Source organism: Caenorhabditis remanei, chromosome III, assembly GCF_010183535.1.
Source record: "Caenorhabditis remanei strain PX506 chromosome III, whole genome shotgun sequence".
NCBI classification, from domain to species: Eukaryota; Metazoa; Nematoda; class Chromadorea; order Rhabditida; family Rhabditidae; genus Caenorhabditis; species Caenorhabditis remanei.
In genome coordinates this window covers 16940419-16960558 of record NC_071330.1, presented here as the reverse complement: position 1 = coordinate 16960558, position 20140 = coordinate 16940419, and the positions used below count along the sequence as shown (strand labels likewise).

At 39.0% G+C, this 20140-nt stretch overlaps 4 protein-coding genes across 4 annotated transcripts; 1 reads left to right on the top strand and 3 right to left on the bottom strand.

Moving 5' to 3' along the window:
• Window positions 1-7553: 7553 nt before the first annotated feature.
• GCK72_011746 (uncharacterized protein) lies at window positions 7554-8638 on the bottom strand (the record flags this gene model as incomplete). The annotated part of the gene is made up of 4 exons (XM_053728652.1): window positions 7554-7742; window positions 7789-8314; window positions 8367-8523; window positions 8575-8638. The coding sequence occupies 4 exons, from the start codon at window positions 8636-8638 to the stop codon at window positions 7554-7556; spliced, it is 936 nt and encodes a 311-aa protein (XP_053588229.1).
• Window positions 8639-11126: 2488 nt separating this feature from the next.
• On the bottom strand, window positions 11127-16655 carry GCK72_011745 (uncharacterized protein; the record flags this gene model as incomplete). Its single annotated transcript, XM_053728651.1, has 7 exons — window positions 11127-11225; window positions 11696-11848; window positions 12063-12188; window positions 12237-12293; window positions 12706-12846; window positions 13474-14353; window positions 16525-16655. The coding sequence occupies 7 exons, from the start codon at window positions 16653-16655 to the stop codon at window positions 11127-11129; spliced, it is 1587 nt and encodes a 528-aa protein (XP_053588228.1).
• On the top strand, window positions 16571-17179 carry GCK72_011744 (uncharacterized protein; the record flags this gene model as incomplete). The annotated part of the gene is made up of 1 exon (XM_003100802.2): window positions 16571-17179. The coding sequence occupies one exon, from the start codon at window positions 16571-16573 to the stop codon at window positions 17177-17179; it is 609 nt and encodes a 202-aa protein (XP_003100850.2).
• Window positions 17180-17584: 405 nt separating this feature from the next.
• Window positions 17585-20023, bottom strand: GCK72_011743 (uncharacterized protein; the record flags this gene model as incomplete). The annotated part of the gene is made up of 5 exons (XM_003100764.2): window positions 17585-17713; window positions 18012-18089; window positions 18725-18862; window positions 19090-19170; window positions 19898-20023. 5 exons carry the CDS (start codon window positions 20021-20023, stop codon window positions 17585-17587), a joined length of 552 nt encoding a protein of 183 aa, XP_003100812.2.
• Window positions 20024-20140: the final 117 nt, after the last annotated feature.

Genomic DNA, 20140 nt, shown 5'->3' with positions numbered 1-20140 from the left:
ATGGTAGCCTGATGAAGTTAACTCACATTTTCATATAAAAATCATTTCTCCCAGCTGATAAGCCTACTCCGACCTTTTAACCTATCAAAAAGTGTCACTTTCCTTCCGAATCCTAATGCAGGAACCAGTCAACGTGCCAACAATCACACCTAGACTCTACACTGATACTAATAAAAAGTGTCTCCTCCTCAGAGTACCCGCCAAACCAGAAACCCGAAAAAAGCGGTGGCGCAATACTACTGGTTGTCTTGGCTTGACGGAGGGGGGCTGCCTGAAGACAGTGTTTTGTTTGTTTTGTTTTCTTATATAGGGATACGTGTCGGTCGTCGCCCGTATTTGATTTGATATGTCATATATTTATATGATTTCATATTTTTGTATTATTTGACAATAGTTCTCCCAACAAATTTTTATTTGAAAAAGGAATAGAAGAAAACGAAAAATGGTTGGAACCGGTATGAACTAGAGATTGGTAGTAGAAAGCTGTGAAATAGGAAAAACGCGACAAAGGCACGCCAGACATTTACTGTGAAGTAGAACAATGACATCCAAGGAGCTTTGAAAATTAAAGGTTTTCAATTTTGAAAGGCGTCAAAGGCACGCCAAGTTTTTCGGCAAGTTTTTACTTTTTTAAGCGTTGAAAAATGGTAAACTTGAAATTGGCGAAAATCTGCTCAAATTATGAAAAAAAAAACTAAAAATCCCGAGTAATCAATCTAAATCTGATGAAAATCGGCTTATCATGATTTTTCATGAGTAGAGATGGAAAATAGGAGAAAAATGACGAAATTTCAGTCAAAATCGCTTCAAAACCTCATTTTCAACCTAAAATCCTTAAAAATCGTCTCAAATTGGCAAAAATTGACTCAAAATCGCTTTAAAACCTTATTTTCAACATAAAATCCATTTAAAATTAGCAAAAATTGACCCAAAATCACCAATGCAAAAAAATGTCTTAATTTGAAATGCGTGCTTCAGCTATCTCAAGGCAACATATTTTAAACAATACCTAATTATTTCTAATTATCCCTAATTACCTAAAGATAACTAACAACGACTAACTTCGCCCCAGCTACCTTAAAATAACCGATTTTAAACAAATAATGTATAGAACGCGCCAACGACGCGCCAGCCTCCAATACTAGTACAAAGGTATCATCTCCGCGTACAACTATAGGTACAACCATTGAATGAAAAGAAAAGAGAGGCTCTCGAGTGAAGAGGGGGTGGCTCATTAGCATATTCATATTCACACACAATGGAAAAAGGGAAAAGGGATACTGATCAGAGGTAAATAGAGAGGCGATACTGATATGAGTGATACGCGCCCGAGGTGCACCAGACTCTGGGGTGGGTAAATAGAGATTGCGCTGATCTCACACTCACTTATTGAGCTGAATGAGTGGATATGATGATGATTTTCCGAATATTAACTGGATTGGGAAGATACGGAAGGGGAGTGGGCTGGGAGATGGTTCAGTGGTTTTGATAAAATAATAATCATGGCGGGAAGAGATAAGAGGTATGACGTATTGTGAAAAAAAATGGGCCCAGATTTCTGTAAGAGCTGTATGCTACAGTTAAAACTTTTTATGGGGTAGGTCTCCATATTTCACTGTGAGGAGCCGGTAAGCAGTAAGAAGCCAAAACTTATATGACTGGTAAGTTAAAAGACTACAAGAATAATTGGGCAAAGTAAAAGTTCTTGTGACTTTTGGTACTTACATGGAAAAGTTAGGGTTTATATTAGAAACCTTGGATATTTTAGTTTTTCAGTCATATAAGGCATACTTGCAAACCAGGCTGAAACAGGGCGACAAACTTTTATCGGTTTAATATGAGCTGAAATATTTACAAAAATGTAGATCTCGGCGATTTTTTTGTCTTGCAAAAAGAAAAAATTATCAAAAATTCCATTCTATCCCAGCCCGCGGCACATTAACAAATAGCCATCCGGCCCGTGGTATGTCATGGATATAGAACTCGCTGAGATCTACATTTTGGTATATTTTTCAGTTGATAAGATTGCGTTTGGAGGGAGTTACGCGCTCAGGAGTTCGGAGACAGGAGGTCAAAACGATTTCAAGCAATCTAGAATCAGAAAAAAACGAACGAACTTTGAAACTTTGTCCGGAACAATTTTCAAAACTCCGAAATCCAAAAATTCAAAAATTTCTGAGAACATTTTCGCATACGCCAAAAAAGAATACATATAATGGAATACTTGGTTCAATTATTCATGAAAAACTACAGGACATTTTAAAACTGTGACGTTTCAAAACCAAACGATTGAAATCTGAGCGGGAGCGACTAATATTAAAAATCAGACGATCATAACTATATTAACACATTTTTCTCAAAAAAATTCCTTTGACCACTCTAGATTTTTTGAAAAATCTCCACGTGCAACTACTGAGTACAACTTTCTGGTCAGTCGCGTTCCCTTCCTCTCTTCTCGATCGGAAACTGAAACAGGTGGTATGCAGCTGTGTGTGAAGAAGGGAGGGTCAGTGAGTATATACTTTTATTGCTACAAATTTCTTTTTCTCCTCTTTTTTGAAATGAAACTCATAAAATAACAAATCGGAGCTGTGGGAGATGAATAAAAGAAAATAGATGGCTTGTGAGAATCCAAGATCTGGGGCATCATTGACGCGTTCTAGAGCCATTTTAGGATATCAAAAATGATAAGCCTAAGACAATCTTCTAATGTGTTTTCAGAAACTGGGGTGCCGTTGACGCATTTTTTTGTGTTCAGAGCTGAAAATAGAACGCCGTCATTCCATGAATCATATTGTCACAACAAATCTAAACATAACCATACAATATGATATTATACATATTTAAAATGATATATGTATGTATATTGAAGAAGTGAAGCACCTTCCCTCTGTATGTACCAAAAGAAGGTTTATGATGCGCATCGGGAGACAGAGAAATATGGAAAAAGGGTATTGTATAATAATAATAGCGAATGACTAACACAAGTGGTAGGCAGGTACCCCCAAGGAGGTCCGATGTACTACCAAAAAGGGAGCGATGATATTGAAAAAAACTAAAATGGACGGAGCTTGAGAAATTATGAGATTAAAAGAAGATTTCTTATACGTACTCCTTACAGACCGCCAGTACAAAAAAGTGGTAAACTCCAAAAATGCAAATCTAGGAACTCTTGGATATAACATTTTTAATAGTGATGCATGTACCCGACAGGCTTGTCGATTTTCTACAACCTATTAATGAAGCTATCTATTTTTGAAACATCGCTAGCTGACTTCCTGATTTTCAGAACTCCGTTCTCTTATCACATGCTCTTATCTAATCTATACCATCTTTCTTATCACTAAAACTAGCTCAACCTAAGATTTTTTATCAGTGATTCTAGCCAACTCAATGATAAGCAAGACGTAGAGAAAAAGGAAAAATGACCGCTCGTCTCCCCTCTTGGCACCACTGGTGCGGAACTATAAAAGGGGGGAATGAAGCAGAATGGGTGTGTGCACTATTGAAAAACAATAAAACTGAAAGAATCGGTCATCATCATCTATGAAAGAAGGAGAAGAAGAGAGCAAATAGAATGGTTGGTGAGTCATAAGAGAGGGACGACGAACAGGTAAAGAAATGAAATTTGTGCAAAATTTATATGAAATTGTACATTTATGAATGAAGAGGTGTGTTGTTAAAACAATAGATAAGGGAATTTCGAAAATTGAAACGAGGAGGAACCACCATCTCCATGACTGTCCCACACAATCAACTTTTAAGAGTAAGTGCGTGGGGAGAACACGTCGAAGGCACGCCAGCAAGTTTTTCCAATTTCAAAACTTTTCCCGACTTTGAGGGTCCGTCACGACTTCCCTAATAGCCTCAATTATCTCAAATCTATATAGATTAAATCTAGACCTCCATTTTCATAGTTGACAACTTTTTTACACAGACTTTTTCTAAGGAGTTATAGGCGCCCAAAAACTTATAGCGATCATAAGGACAGCCAGTTCAAAAAAGTAGTGGTCAACTACAAAACTGGAGGTCTAGATTGGTGAAATACAATTATATTAAATTAAAAATCCCGAAAATAGATTTTAGTACCGTAAGACACTGGTATATAATGCTTTTACTAAAAATTCCGCCGTTCAAAATGTCTCTGGCGCACTTTTGCCGCGTTTTGAAAATAGGCAAAGCTGCTCAAATTCGACCAATTTTGATGATTTCTTCTCAAAAAATTGTCGATTTTCTCAAATTTTTAAACTGGATCCCCTAAAAATAAAGTTTTTACTGAAACATTCTGTGAAAAATGTTGCTTTTAAGACATTTTCCTTATACTGATGCACCGTTTTTAAAGCAAGGCAAAGCTGAAAAACCGATTTCCAACCGGGAAGTAGTTAGGCAGAAAACGCGTCAAAGGTGCACCAGCAGTATTTTTAACTAGCTATGCCTAACAGTTTCTTCACCCGACGCGTCAAAGACGAGCCAGGGTTATAAAACGTGTCAAAAATTCGCGAATTCTGGCGCGCCGTTGACGCGACCTATCTGGAGTGATGATAGCGAAGACCACTAAATAATGGACTGGCGCACCTCTGACGCATTCCAATCACGCTTGATCAAAGGCTCTTAAAATTTATATCTACCTGGCGCGCCTTTGACGCGTCACTCAGAATTCTAACGGCCTAAACTGTTTAGGCTAAACACGTGTAAACCAACATTCTTTGAGTGATGAGAGACAAGAGGATGGAAGAGGTTACTGACCTCTCCTCCTCCGAGATTTTCTCATATCCATATATCTATACCTACACACAGTTTAATGTATATCTAATCCCTTCCTCCTCCTCCTCCTAAACTAATGATTTATTTGAATCCTCGGCGCGATGTCCGTTGTGGGAGGTGGGAGAGAGAGAGAGAACACGGGCGGTCTATCTCTCTCTAGTTGGTGTGATGATGATGGTTGAAATCTTTGGGGGAACGGTGAGAAGAGGGAAAGTGAATGTTTTGTTTTGGGATTGGTGGGAAAATGAGTAGAAATCGCGTCTAATGGCGCGCCAGGGAACACTTGAATGAATGCGACACGTCGATAAGGCGCCAGATAATGTTCAAGACGTAGACAAAAAATTATCGTAACTTTCTTAAAACCTAATATTATGGCTTCTGAAAAATATACCAAAATGTAGATCTCGGCGAGTTCTATGGCTGTGACTTACTACGGGCCGGATGGCGGGCTAGAATGGATTTTTTGGCACTATTTCCAAGTATGCTAACAATGGCTTCCAGAAATTCGCTTTACCAACGAAAGCGAGTCAAAGGTGCACCAGATTCATTTCATCTAGTCTTAGGAATGCCTGATCAATGAGGATTCCAGATTTTTAGCTGATAGATCCTAGCAGGTATGTGACCGGGTGGCGTTGAGCGCCTCGCATTTTCAGCCAAAATTTGAAAATGCGACGAGAAAGAGTGTGCGAAATGGAGAGACGCAGACACACTCTCTCGATTTTAAACACTCTCTCTCGTCGCATTTTCGCCCACTTTGAAATCTTTCAGCGCGCAAAGCGCCTCCATAGGCACATCCCTGGATCCTAGCCTCATAAGATTTTGATAATTGGTGTTTTCCCGTAATTTTAGCAATTGCCGTTCGGCGGTAGTTTCTTAACGGGGTTCGGCACTCCCATTTCCATAAAAAACGCTCATATGAGCTGGAAGTAAACAAAAATGTAGATCTCAGCGAGTTCTATATCCGTGACCTACTACGGACCAAATGGCTAGTCGTTAATGTGCCGCGGGCCTGGAAAAAAAGTGTCAAAAACGCGAAAATGACCTAAAAGCTATTCTAGTCCGGGCCGGGGGACATTACCAAATTGCCATCCGGCCCGTAGTAGGTCAGTAGTAGGTCAGACACAGAACTCGCCGAAATCTACATTTTGGTATATTTTTCATCGCATAATATTGCGTATCAAGCGAGTTATGTGTCGGCCCGGTTTGCAAGTATTACTTTTAATGCTTTTTGTATCTATTCAAAACAACGACAAAAATCGTCAAAATACGACTAAAGTCCTCAGAAACTCGAAATTTTCAGACTGCTGGGGAGAACATAATAAGTCTGTGCCTACTAAGCTTAACTACTGCCCTAACCCTGTTAAACAAATCCTTAACCACTCAAAAAATAGGGCCTAAGCCTAGTGAAAGAATTGAATTTCCAAAATTTTCAACAACAACAGCAGCAGCAGCAGTAGATTCCAAAAGAAGAAGCGAACAGTATTAAACGAGAGAGAGAGATACGGATCTTCTCTCCATCGTCGCCCCGGATTCCGTTGTGCAATCATTTTTGGAAATCTCTCCGAATCCCTTCCCCAATGCGAATGACAATGAATCGCACTTTCACCTCTTCTTCTCTTTTCAACGGTTTAATAAATAGCTGACTGTTAGTGTGTTGAAATACAGTGAGGGGCGTAGAAGGCGCGCCCCTTTAATTAGATAAGAAAAAAGAGGAAGGATTATATGAGCGGTGAGCCTAGAAAACATCTGTGGGTTATTTTTGAAATTTGTATAAAAAGGAGTCCTAGTTATTTACCGTAATGTATGAAAACGAGCTTCACTAGACTTGGAGACAAACTCAAAATAATTAAATTGTTTCGCCCTAAAATTTTGGCTAATTTCAGCGAAGCGCCTTTGAGAAGTTTTTCTTGTTTTAATAGTTTCTGTAAAAAAAACATAAATTGTGTTCCCATAATCAAAATATTTATTAATCAAAACTAAAAAGTGTAAATGCATGAACAAAAAACATAACAATTAAATCGGCTCTCCTTCCGCAGCAAAAGTATAGTTGAATCAAAATGTGAATATGTATGATAATTTATTTTTGAATCCGGGCTGACCGGGCCGGGCCGGGAGAAATTTCGGCCCGGCCCGATTTTTGACAAGTCTGACTTAATCATCCTAATTTCTTTTTCCTTCCCGAATCTAGACTATACACCCAATAACTCACCGTATATTGTCCCGTTCCTCGCATTCCTCCTATCGATGATGCATTGCGGGAGACCTGGAAATAGAAGAAATTAATATTTCGGGAAGTACTAGTCTCGGAAATTTTAAATTTTAATCATTTTTACTAGAAATTATTTCGAACAGATGCGCGACGATCGAAAAAAATGACCAAAAATGCGGGAAACTGACAAAAGTCGGCTTAAAAAAGAGGTCGATTAAGCTGTGTATCAAAAAGCCACAACGAAACAGCCAATTAGAAAGATAACATTTTGAATTTGCCTCCAAGTCTACTGGAGCTCGTTTAACTTCAGTGCTCACCCCCCCCCCCCCCCAGACTCCGTGCTTAATAGTGTACTCACGATGAATACTGGCACCATCCAGAACTTTATCAACAGAGTTTGCTTATTTTGTGTCACATATTCATATAAGAAATGTGGGAAACTTCTGGTGAATCGTAAAATAACCTGGTTTATTTGAAACATTTATTAAAAAGAATCAAAAACAAAACAATAAAGAGAAATTTCTTGGGACTGATTGATGGTATGAACGAAGTGAAAAAATTGGACAATAATCTGTCACGATCACTTCTTCGCGTATCTTTCGCCCATCATTCGGAAGAATTCTTCAACATTGGTGCAGGTCGGAGAGCTCTCAAATGCAAACACCGTTGCGAACAACAGTTGTCTGAAACAGTCTTGACGATCTTTCGTTGAGTTGGCAGCGACTCGCATAATTTGATGGGAGATCTGACGAGAGTCCTCTTCGAAACTCTGGAATTATTGATTTTATTGATGGGAAATACAATGAAAATCTCACAAATTGCGGTGTATTGATCAATGAACTATTCGAAACATTTCCAATTTCAGAATCCATATCCATGTCGAAAACTCCCGGTTGTGAAGCTAATGGAGGGAATGCAGATGTCGATAGATCCATAAAAGGCATCAAATCACCGACTTCTTGAACGATTGGATTCTCAATTTTGATGGGGAAAGGCGTCGATTTAATCAGAGGAGTATTGAATTTACTGCTTTTGGACTGCGCAGCAATCCTGAGACGAGGCTTTTCTTCAGTTTCATCTTCATTCGATTCAAATAGATCGATTGCTTCATCGCCATTTCCGTGATTTCCAATATCTCGATTAGAACAGATCACCGATTCCGAATCGATTTCTTGTTGTTGCTCGGACCGTTCGTTGCCATCATCCATCGCTTCTAAATCCTCTTCTTCTTGCCGATATCTCTTTGGCGCTTCTTTCGGTTGTTTTTTGTTTGTTTTTGGTGTTGAAACAGTGCGACTCTCATCCAGAACAGCTTTCGTCGACTTTCTGGCTTGGCGACCCCTGAAAAAACAATTCGGTTGTAAATATACAGTATAAAAAGTACGAATCTTACAAATTTCTTGGCGTGTTGTGACTGCTTTTCGGTTTTTCATAGGCATGAATCGTTCGAAGATGTGCGTTTAAATTTGAACTTTGACTGAATCTGGAGCCACAGACGTCACATTCGAACGGTCTTTCTCCAGTGTGAACCACTTTATGCACTTTGAGATCTGGAAAAACAGTCAATATTAAATTTTCTCAAAACTATTCTGAAATTATACTCGCGTTCCATTCGAACTTTTTGTGACAAATATTGCATTTGTGTCGTTTAGATGGCTTTGCCATTTGTGTAGGAGTCGAGCTATTGCTGAAAATTTCACAAATTTTTCAAATTGGAGGTAAAAATTCATAACGTTTGGAAAAATTGGAGAAAACTGGGAAAAAACAAAGAAGAATAGATATCAATAAATTAAAAATGACGGAAATTGAGATATTAATCATATATTGAAGTAGAATCGAAAGAAATAATGTTTTTTTTCAATGGAAAAGCGAAATTTCAGTTGTTTTTTTGTAAATTTTTAACATTTTAATTCAATTTTTGATTTTATATTAAAAAAAACTAAATTATTGAAACAAAGTTAAACAAATTTCAGTCACGATCAATAAGTTCTCATTTTTGCGAAATTTTATACATTATTTTATATAAAAATCTATATTTTCTAATTTAACTGGTCCACGTTGTTATAAAAATTGAGCGAAATGAAGCGAAATGAGTCCTATTCCAGTTCGCTCGATATTTTAGAAAAAAATTAAATAAAGACAATTGTCCACGAGGACTACACGATTGTCGGAAACTCGGCCGCGCAGTTCGGCCACGGTTCAAAAACGCGCAAGTTAAAATTTGACAATGAAATTCGTTTTTTTAGCTGAACACAGGTTCTCGGGATAAATAGTGAAAATAAACGCGCTTCGCTGAAATCAGCTAAAATTTTAGCGCGAAATTCAAAATAAATTTTTATTTATTTATAGAATTGATCTTGAAAAGATGCGAGACAGTCGAAAAACTGGCCAAAAATGCGGAAAAACGGACATAAATCGGCTCAGAAAGTGGTCGATTAAGCTGCGTATCAAAACGTAATGCTTCAAGTCGAATTGAAAAAAATTTAATTTGCCGCCAATGTCTAGTGGAGCGCGTTCGATTTCACTACTCATCCCGAGACCCTGTGCCCACGGCGCGGCCGCACAGACCTATGGCCTAGAAAACTCCAACTCGGCCATTTCAATTATTTAATACATTACGTGAATAAGTATCTTCGATTTTCAGGCATTTTGCTATAATTTCTTTGTTTTTTTTTGTAAATAATAAAGAATACCTTTATTTAGGTGTATTTTTTGCAATAGAACTTCAAACAATTCATTCCACCGCCGACAAAATCGATATAAGGAAATTAGTTACAGAGGGCTAGTATTTTGATTTGAACATGCCCAGATGAAAATCTCGTTAGTTGGAAACATTTCGGAATGATAGATGAATATATAGTGGTGATACCAGAAAACAAGCTCCTTTCGCGCTTTTCTTTTCTTTAAGAGACGGTCAAAACTTTCTTGAAAATGAGTGAAAAAACGATACATTTTCATATATCTCGAAAACGAATACTAGCAATTTTCTGAACGTTTAACAGATTCTGTAACAGGTAATTATCTATCTTTTAAGAAGAAAAAAATCGGGGGTTTCCGTGCGTATTTTTGAGAAACTTTTGAACATAAGTCACTGTTGGCTTAGAGATTATTATTTTTTCATATATCTCGAAAACGAATACTAGCAATTTTCTCTAGGTTTAACAAAAGTTGAAACAAGTCACTCTGATTCTTTTGAGAAAAAAAAATTCGGGGGTTACCGATCTTGTTTTCGAGAAACTTTTGACAGAAAATCGCAAATTTGACTGAGAAAATGACATTTTCTAATATATCTCAAAAACGTGAAACACCACCTTTCTAAACGTTTACCAGAAGATGGAACAAGTCATTCTCATTATTGTAGAAAAAAGAAACCAAAAGCCACCGATCGTTTTTTTGAGAAATTTTTGATAGAACATCAAATTTGGCTGAAAAATTGACATTTTCTAATATATCTCAAAAACGAGAAACATCTTCTTTCTGAACGTTTTCCAGAAGATGTAACAAGTCAATATCAATAACATGGAAAAAAGAAATCAAAAGCCACTGATCGTATTTTTGAGAAACGTTTGATAGAAAATCGCATTTGGCTGATAAAAAATTATTTTTTCCCGGGTTACGGTACGCAACTCTGCAAACACCAATGACAATACCACGGAAATTTACAGACACATTTCGCTGCGTACACTGAGTACTCAACGTTCAAAAAGTTCGACCGCGTGTCGCGATTGCCAGGCCGTGTGCCGTGTACTCCTCTCGGAGGAGCGCCTCACCGATTTTTAGTTCAAATTAGGTATTTTCAGCGAAAAAATATCAAAATCCGGTAAAAACACGGCATTCAAAGATAAAAAAGGAAGAAAAAGCCAATTTTAAACCAAAAATTCTCATTTTTCACATTAAAAAATTGAATTGAAGACCGATTTAGTGATGGGAAATGAAATTGCGGTGAACATTTACAAAGGCAAGAAATGGGGGAGGGGCGGGGCTTAAGACAATTCTAATAATAAAACAAAAACAAAACAAATCAATAAAAAGAGAAGACGAAATAGTAGAGATCAATAAATAGAATATATAAAAACTGAAATATTCCCTTGAAATAGTTCGAATAATAAAATTAAAGCGAGGGGGCGGAGCTTAGAGAAAGGGGGCGTGGCTTCTAGACTTGAGTTATCGTTGGTGATGACGTGGCGGATGACGTGATGGGAATTGTGGATTTACGGGCGGTCGAAACGCGTTCACACATTGAGAGAAGCATCTGGAAATGAGAGGATTTTCGAGAAAAAGTGGGGATCTGGGGCGCCTTGGACGCGTTTTACGTTTAACAAATGTCAAAAATCAAAAATCTGGGGCGCTATAGCGTGATTGAGCGAAAAATGTCAGAAATTCAAAATCTGGTGCGTCGTGGACGCGTTTCAGAGCCTAAACGTGTCGAAAATCCAAAAAACTGGGGCGCCTTGGACGCGTTTTTGAGCGAAAAATGTCAAAAATACAAAAGCTGGGGCGCCCGAGACTCATTTTTCGTCTATAAATGTCAAAAATCCAAAAACTGGGGTGCCTCGGACGCGTTTTTGAGCGAAAAATGTCAAAAGGCCGAAATCTGAGGTGCCTTGGACGCGGTTTTGAGCCGAAAACGGCGAAAAATGTCATTTTTAAGGGAATCTGGGGCGCCTTGGACGCGTTTTTGAGCCCAAAAACGCGAAAAAATACAATTTTTGAGCCATTCACCTGCTCAACACCACTCTTATCCAACTCATTCACACACAACTCTCGAATCGGTGCCGATTTCTTCAACATGATGATTTCCATATCGTCTGATGAGACGACACGTGGCTGACCGCACGATTCCGACGGAATATTCATCAATATCTCGCATTGCGTCTGGAAAATTTGCATTTTTGAGTGTCTGGGGCGCCTGGTACGCTTTTTTTCATCCTAAACTGAAAATCTCAAATTTGGGGCGCCTGGGACGTGTTTTTCGTTTAAAATTTTTAAAAATCGAAAATCTGTGGCGCCTGGGACGCATTTTTCAGTTAGAAATGGCTAAAAATCCTCAATTTTCCCCGAATCTGGCGCTCCTTTGACGCGTACTCACATGTCTCGCACTCTTCATATTTCGAAGAATCTGGCGGGTCGACAGATGACTAGCGCTGTTTCGTGTGTCGATAAGAAGGTAGGCGGCGTCGCATGCGTCCATATAGGCTTGTGGCAGGTTTGAGTTCTGGAATAGGGGGCGTGGTTTAGAGTAAAAGTGGGCGGAGCTACTCACATCATATTCCGGATCGATGATATCCAGCACGTACTCGACGTCGTCGTTGTTGATGACCTGGAAGGGGGCGTGGTTTAGGCTTACCAGCGATACCAAAATCTGGGGCGCCTTGGACGCGTTTTTCGTCTTCAAAAAGTCAAAAATCCTAAATTTGGGTGGCTTAAACGCGTTTTTAGCCAAAAAAACGTAAAAGTCCAAAATCTGGGGCGCCTTGGACGCGTTTTTCGTCTTCAAAAAGTCAAAAATCCTAAATTTGGGTGGCTTAAACGCGTTTTTTAGCCAAAAAAACGTAAAAGTCCAAAATCTGGGGCGCCTTGGACGCGTTTTTGAGCCAAAATTGTCAAGAACCTAAATCTGGGGTGCCTGAGACGCGTTTTTTGTCTCAAATGCGAAAAATCCGGAACTTGAAGCGTTAAAAAAGTCATTTTAAGGTAATCTGGCGCGCTTTGGACGCGTTGTTAAGGCTTACCAGCGAGACGACGTGTGGCAGTCGATTATCGCCAACTGGATACGGCATCATTCCGATTCCGGCGAGACGATAGCGTTCGGCGAGCGGAATGACACGAATACGGTCGGTGCCGACGAGAAAGAGTTGACGAATCGAGCGGACCTGGAATAGAGAAACGATATAGCTGGAAATGAGTGGAAAATGGATTCAAATTTGACATTATTTGATAGAAAACTGAGCGCGCCGAAAGGAGCGCCAGATTCGGGGAAATTTTGAGCATTTTTTTGCCATTTTTACGCAAAAAACGCGTCTCAGGCGCTCCAGATTTGAAAACCACTAACAAACCCAGCCATGTCACCAAAATTTCAGCGTTTTTAACCACAAAAATGGTTAAAAAACAGTGATTTTTTCAGTTTTTTCAAAATATTTTTTGTCTGGCGTTCCTTCGGCGCATACTACTGAAATTACAGCGTCTAGATGAATAGCTGGTGCTCGTTTGGCGCTTTCAGGTCTTCTCCCATTGGTTTTCGACGTAAAAATGGTCAAAAAAACCGTCATTTTCACGAGTTTCCAGCTTTTTCTTCACAACTGTCGTGCCTTTGGCGCTTTTTCAGGGAATATCAGCGTTTTGCAACTTAAAAATGGCCTAAAAACGTTATTTACAGCGATTTTTCACGGAAAATGCTTATCTGGCGCTCCTTTGGCGCTTTTGAGTCTTTTCTGCTCGAATTTCAGAGTTATTCAACATAAAAATGGTCAACAAACACATTTTTCGACTCAAAAACTAACAAAAGTCGTTTTTCCCGCCATCGCATGTCCAAAAACGACGAGAGTAATCTCCGATCCACCAGCAACTCGTTCAAATTTCCTCCCAATTCCCATATAGTATCCGAATGCGAAATGCGCCGAGTTTTTCACATGTTCCTCGTATCTCGGATCGTCGTGTTGATTCTCGAGTCGAATAAATGTCGTCGAGAAACTTGTCTCGTCTTTGAGGAGCTCGTGACGGAGCAGTTGGATGGGCGGAGCTTCGCATTTTTCGGATTTCTGGGAAGATTTTTCCGATTTTTCCGACTTTTTCGACAAAAAAAGACGACGCCAAATGGATTTCATGTTGGATTTTTTGGCATTTTTGGAGTCCTCCGGCTCCTCGCCTTCAGAATCCCCTAACAGCGCTTCTGAATCCTCAGGAATCGTTGAAATATCTGAAATTTTCGTTCCTCTGACACCTCGGACGCCGGTTTTCGATCGAAACGCGTTTAGAGATCTTCTAAAAAACGAATTTCTCTTCAATTTCTGAGTCCCGTCAGCGTCATCTGAATCCTTTTTCTTAGAAGACGTCAGCTTCAGAATCATGGACGAGTTCTCCTCAATCTCCTCTTCCAAATCGCTCATCTCCATCATCATCATCTGAATCCCAGAAGACGTTGACGATGTGAATCTCTCGGAACGTCGTCCGAATCCGTTCCTTCTGAATTGTAACGACGCGGCGCCGGCGATTATCGAATCGTCGTGACGTTGACGTCTACAGTAATCCCCACCGGATGTGTTGGATTCTGGGGACGACGTCGATTGGAAGAAGTTCGATGCGTCTGGAGGGATTTTCAGAGAGCTCTTCGTGGGGCGAGCACTCGGTGGAAGTGGACGACGACGGTGTGGGTTGATTGGGCTGCAAAATTTTGGAATTTCGAGATTTTTATGTGGAAAAATGTGTTAAAAATTGTATTTTTTGGCTATTTTCAAATGTCTGGCGTGCCTTTGACGCGTTTTCACAGAAAGTTTGCAAAAATAGAGTTTTTTCGACGCTTTTCGACCTGACAGTCAAAAATATTATATTTTCAGTTTTAGTGTTGCTTGGCGTGACTTTGACGCGTTTTTAACTGAAAATGTTTGAATTTTTACGAAAAAAAAATGGCTAAAATTGTATTTTTGAGCTAGTAAATCCAATTTTTGACTGAAAAACCAGAATTTTCATAGTTTTTAAGCGAGGAATATGTCATTCTTGCTATTTTCAAATGTCTGGCGTGCCTTTGACGCGTTTTTAAGATGAAAAATCGATATTTTCAGACTTTTTTTCCGTCAAAAATTCAAACTTTTACATTTTTCGGTTTCTGTGTTATCTGGAGTGCCTTTAACGCGTTTTTTTTCCGTTGGAAAATCACAATTTTCAGCGTATGAACAAGTTTTTACATTTTTCGGTTGTCTGGCGCGCCATTGACGCGGATTGATTGAAAATTTTGGGATTTTTATGGGGAAAATATGTTAAAAATCCCATTTTTTGACTGAAAATTCGAGATTTTTCAGTACTTTTGAGTAATTATGTTGTCTGGCGTGCCTTTGTCGCATTTTTCAGTTGGAAAATCCGAATTTTCAGCGGTTTTAAGTGAAAAAATGACATTTTTGCTATTTTTAAATGTTTGGCTCGCCTTTGCCGCGTTTTCTCTTTTTCTGCAGATTCATTTAATCGTTTCTGCTCTCATGGCCTCGTCTATCGTCTACATAGTATATATAATAATTTTCTACACATGTAGTGTAGAAAGAGACGCAGATAGGTAGAGAGTAAGAGAGTGAATACATTATGTGGAGACGCAGAAAGTCACAGACAGACAGACAGAATAACGACGAGAAGGCGGCGGTTGCGCGCCATTTGAATGCGCCCTCCCGCGCTTTTTTTGTTTTTTTTTGTTGATTTTTCGCACCTTTTTTGAACTTTTTTCTAGTTTTTCATGGAGAAAATGAGATTTTCAGAAGATTTTAATAGGAAAAATGAGATTTTTTAGAGAGAAATGTGGTTTTTAGCATGGATTTAGTGGTGAAGGCTGGAAATTTGATATATTGGAGGTAGTACTGTAGAAGGCTGTTTCTGTGTTGTCTGGCGTGTCTTTGACGCGTTTTTCAGTTGAGAAATGACAATTTTCAGCGTATGTAACTAGTTTTTACATTTTTCGGTTGTCTGGCGTGCCTTTGACGCGGATTGATTGGACTGAAAATTTTGGGGTTTTTATGGGGAAAATATGTCAAAAATCACATTTTTTAAGCTCGAAAATCACATTTTTTTACTGAAAATTCGAGATTTTTCAGTGCTATTTGAGTAAACGCTTTTTGAGTAAAAGTTTGATTTATTGGAGGTGGTACTGTAGAAGGCTGAAAATAACCTGAAAAATCAAACTTCAATCGAAAATTTGTCTAGATTTCTATAAAATTCATGGAAAATCACATTTTTCGAATAATAAAACGGTATTTTCGAGTTTTTTGTGAAAAAAATCAAGTGTTTAGGCGCTTTTCATTAGAAAAATGCGATTTTTGACATGTTTTCCTGGTCTACTGATGATCTATTTAGTTTTTCTGATCATTACTGTAGCAATGTACTTTTAGGCATTTAATTTTTCTGAAAATAGACTGAAAATTCAAGTTTCAGCTGAAAAATGTCCCGGATCTCTCAAAAAATGAGAAAAATTGTCTTGGATGCTTCAGATAGCGAAAAATCTGCCGTTCTCCTCTTTTTTCAGCTTGAAAATGTCAAAAATTGATGTTTTTCGACTTTTCTCACCGAAAACTATTTCTCCGCGGAAAACGCGCCCTAGGCACGCCAGACATCATTTTTCTGCAATTTTTCATCAAAAATCTTCAGTTTTCAGGGGTTTTCACATTATTTTCGATGGAAAAACTCAATTTTCAGTCTATTTTCAGTCTATTTTCTGGAAAATTGAATGCTTAAAACTATCGAATTTTCGTCTAAAAATCAATTGAATTTCCTTTTTAAAAAAACCATCCGTATGGCGCGCCTTTGACGCGTTTCTGTGAATCTTCCGATCTGAACCGTCGTTTTCCGTCAATTACCGTACTCTTTCCCCTCCAATTCCAAATTCTGGAATTTCCAGCGCAAATGGCACGCCAAGTCCACCGAATCTACACAATCGCCGAGGTGCAAGAAGTGCAAAACTGTTACAATATGGAACGATACCTTCCATTGCGTCGAAGTGACCGTGAAACCGATCGATACTTTGAGGAGATGCTCACCGCCCAGAATCAGCTCGTCTTCCAATCGATACGATATGCAAAGTCAGCGGATTCTAGAACCAAACGACAGAAGGAAGAAGTTGTGTTTCAGGAGGCCGCGTTCTTTCAAAGAATAGAAACTCAGTGTAAATACGCGTTGGAAGAGTATAAGGAGAGGAATCGAGAGATCGAATGGAGGAAAAAATTGGAAAGAGCGGAAAAAAAGCGAATGATTAAGTTGGGACTCCGGAAACCGTCACCGTCGACGTACAAAGAGTCATCGTCTGAACCTGAAGATGCCAATTTTGAGGATTCAGATGAAATTGATGAGCGGCCGGCGGCGGTCAACGGGCGGTCCGCCGCGGTCGAAGTGGAAAAAGATAAAAATGGAGTGCCGATTAAGAAGCGAAAGCTTGTGAAACCCAAAAGGAAAGGGATCCATCTTATACAGAAGAGAGTGATGGAGAGGGACCCAGTAATCGATATGGGTGATTAGGAATCCTAATTTAGGATTTGATAATTATTACTAACTAATTATTTATTAATTGGCTTTATCTCAAACAAAGCAATTGTGATGGATGATACTCAATAAATTATTTGGAAATTTCCCGATTTTTCAGCTGAAATAAAGATGCTTAGCTCAAATATCGCGTCACAGACACGCCAGACAACAATTCGACACTTTCTTACGAACATAAAGATAGTTTTTGAGCTGAAATTTTTAGATTTTTAGCTCAATTTTACAGAATTTTTAAGCTTGAAACTAATTTTCCGCGAAAAACGCGCCAAAGGTACGCCAGGAATGCAATTTTCGCGGTTTCCAGTCAATTTTCACTCAAAAATCACGATTTTCCATCATTTTCTAGCTGAAAATTTCAATTTTACACGATTTTTCGCCGAATTACCTCGAACAAATGATCGGTGCGGCGACCGAGAACGAGAGTCGTCGCTTCTGGAGCATTGAGCTACGAATCAGTCGTGGAGCGGCTATTAGTTGTGTTGGTGGTGACTGAGTTGAGTCTTTTTGAATCTGAAAATTCGAAAATTTTGTCAGAAAACGCTGAAAAAGAGCGCCAGAAGCTTCAAAAAGCGAATTTCTGCACAGAAAAGCGCGCCAAATGTGCGCCAGAAGCTATAAGTTCGAATTTTTGCACAGAGAAGCGCGTCAAAGGTGCGCCAGAAGCCAGAAATTTGATTTTCTGCACAGAAAAACGCGTCAAAGGTGCGCCAGAAATCCGATTTCCTGCCTCCAGAAGCAGAATCTGATTTCCGAGCGATCTGGTGTGCTTTTGACGCGTTTTTGAACGAAAAATGCTTCAAACCCGTACTTTTTCCTCAGAAATGAACGAATCCTCGTAGGACGTCGTCGTTTCGATGTGATCCTCGTTTTTCAGCTTTCGGACCATCTGAAAATGGGAAAATCGGGGGAAAAGTGAATTTTTCCATTAAAAATTGGATAAAAGAGCGTCTGAGAAATTGGTTTTTGACAGAAAATCGGGATTTTGAAAGATTTCCCTCAGAAAACTCTAATTTGAAGGAAAACTTGGCCAAATCATGATTTAACAGAGTAAAAACGTCTCAGAAATCGCAAAAAACGTAGAAAATGTCATTTTTATCGGCAATTTTCAGTCCAAAGCGGAATTTTCAACCAAAACGCGTCACAAGTGCGCCAGATGCCATGAAAACTGTCCTGGACCTCTCAAAAAATCTGTCGTTCTCCTCTTTTTCCAGCTTGAAAATGTCAAAAATTGACGATTTTCGACTTTTCTCACCGAAAACTATTTCTCCGCGGAAAAACGCGCCCTAGGCACGCCAGACATAATTTTTTCTGCAATTTTCCATCAAAAACCTCAATTTTCAGGGGTTTTCAAACTATTTTCAATGAAAAAACTCATTTTGAAAACATTTTCTCTGTAATTTCGCGATTTTCTGCAAATTTTCCTGAAAAACTGTGCGCAGACCAACTTTTTTTTTCGTGTTGGTCTGCTAAAAATGAGAAAAAAATTCTTAAAATCATAAAAAAACACGAAAAATCAAGTACATTATCAAGTGTAATACTGCGAATCATCGCCTCCAGCGGTCCGACATCGTGTTTACAAATCACACAGATCCGTGTATTCCGGGTGTATCGTTCGATGCACGATTCGCAGTACGAGTGTCCACATGTCACCATTACGGGCTGAAAATTTGAAAATTTGAGAGAAAACAGGGGAAAATCGCTGAAATTTGACCCAAAACGATCGAAAAAAGGTTTTAAAAAATGACTTAAAATTGTGTAAATCGGTCAAAAACGCATAAAAATTCCCGATTTTTCCATCATTTTAGCTGAAAATTGCTGATTTTTCACGATTTTTTTGCTAAAAATTGCCGAAAAAACGAATTTTCGCTTAGAAACAACCTTCTTACCCGATAGAAGAGCTGATCGCACAGCGGACACAACAGATCCGAGCTGAGATCACGACGCAGTGGTTGGCCATCGTTGATGCACTGAAATGTGGGATTTTAGGCGGTTTTCAACACTTTTAGGTGGGAAAATCGGGTTAAAACCGGCCATTTTACGCTAGAAACGCTACAATCTCTTTTTTTTTTTTTGAAAAACGCGGCAAACGCGCGCCAGTTGATAGAAATTGCAAAAATTTGCAGGTTTTTATGGAATTTTCAGATTTCAGAATCGAAAAATGCTGAAATATCGGTTATTTTAGGCTAGAAACACGAGCAATGGATAACGAGCTCAAGGCGCGCCAGACAATGGAACTTTGTGCTTTCTGACTCAAAATTCTTCGTTTTTGACGGAATTTTTAGTTTCAGAGCCTAAAATTGCTTGTTTCTCACAATTTTTTCAATAAGAATCTCTATTTTTCGCTTAAAATGGTTTAAAATCAAACATTTTACGCTAGGAACGCGGCAAAGGCGCGCCAGTCGATGAAAATTGCGAAAATTTGCTTGTTTCTGACTCATAACTTATCATTTTTGATGTAATTTTCAGCATCAGATCCTAAAAACGCTGAAAAATCGGTTGTTTTAGCCTGGAAATACCAAAAATGGATAATGCGCCCAAGGTGCGCCAGACCACGGAAATCAGTGTTTTCTGAGTCAAAATTCTCCGTTTTTGACAGAATTTTCAGTTTCAAAGCTTTAAAATGCTTGTTTTTCACCATTTTTTCGACAAAAATCTCCATTTTTCGCTTGAAAATGGTCCAAAATCCACTATTACCGCTGTCGACGTCGTCGCATTCGAATCGAGCCCTGGAGACGAGTGCGCAATGGACAAATCGCTCTTCGACGCACGAATTTGCGCGGATCCGACGTCCGACGTGTCCACTATCGTGGAATCGGTCATTTCCTGAAGAGATTTGGTAGGAAACAGGCTGAAATAGGCTGAAAATTGAGAAATAGCATGCCTGGAAGTGACAAAAACAGCGGAAATTAGTGGAGGATAAAGATTGGAAGGATTTAT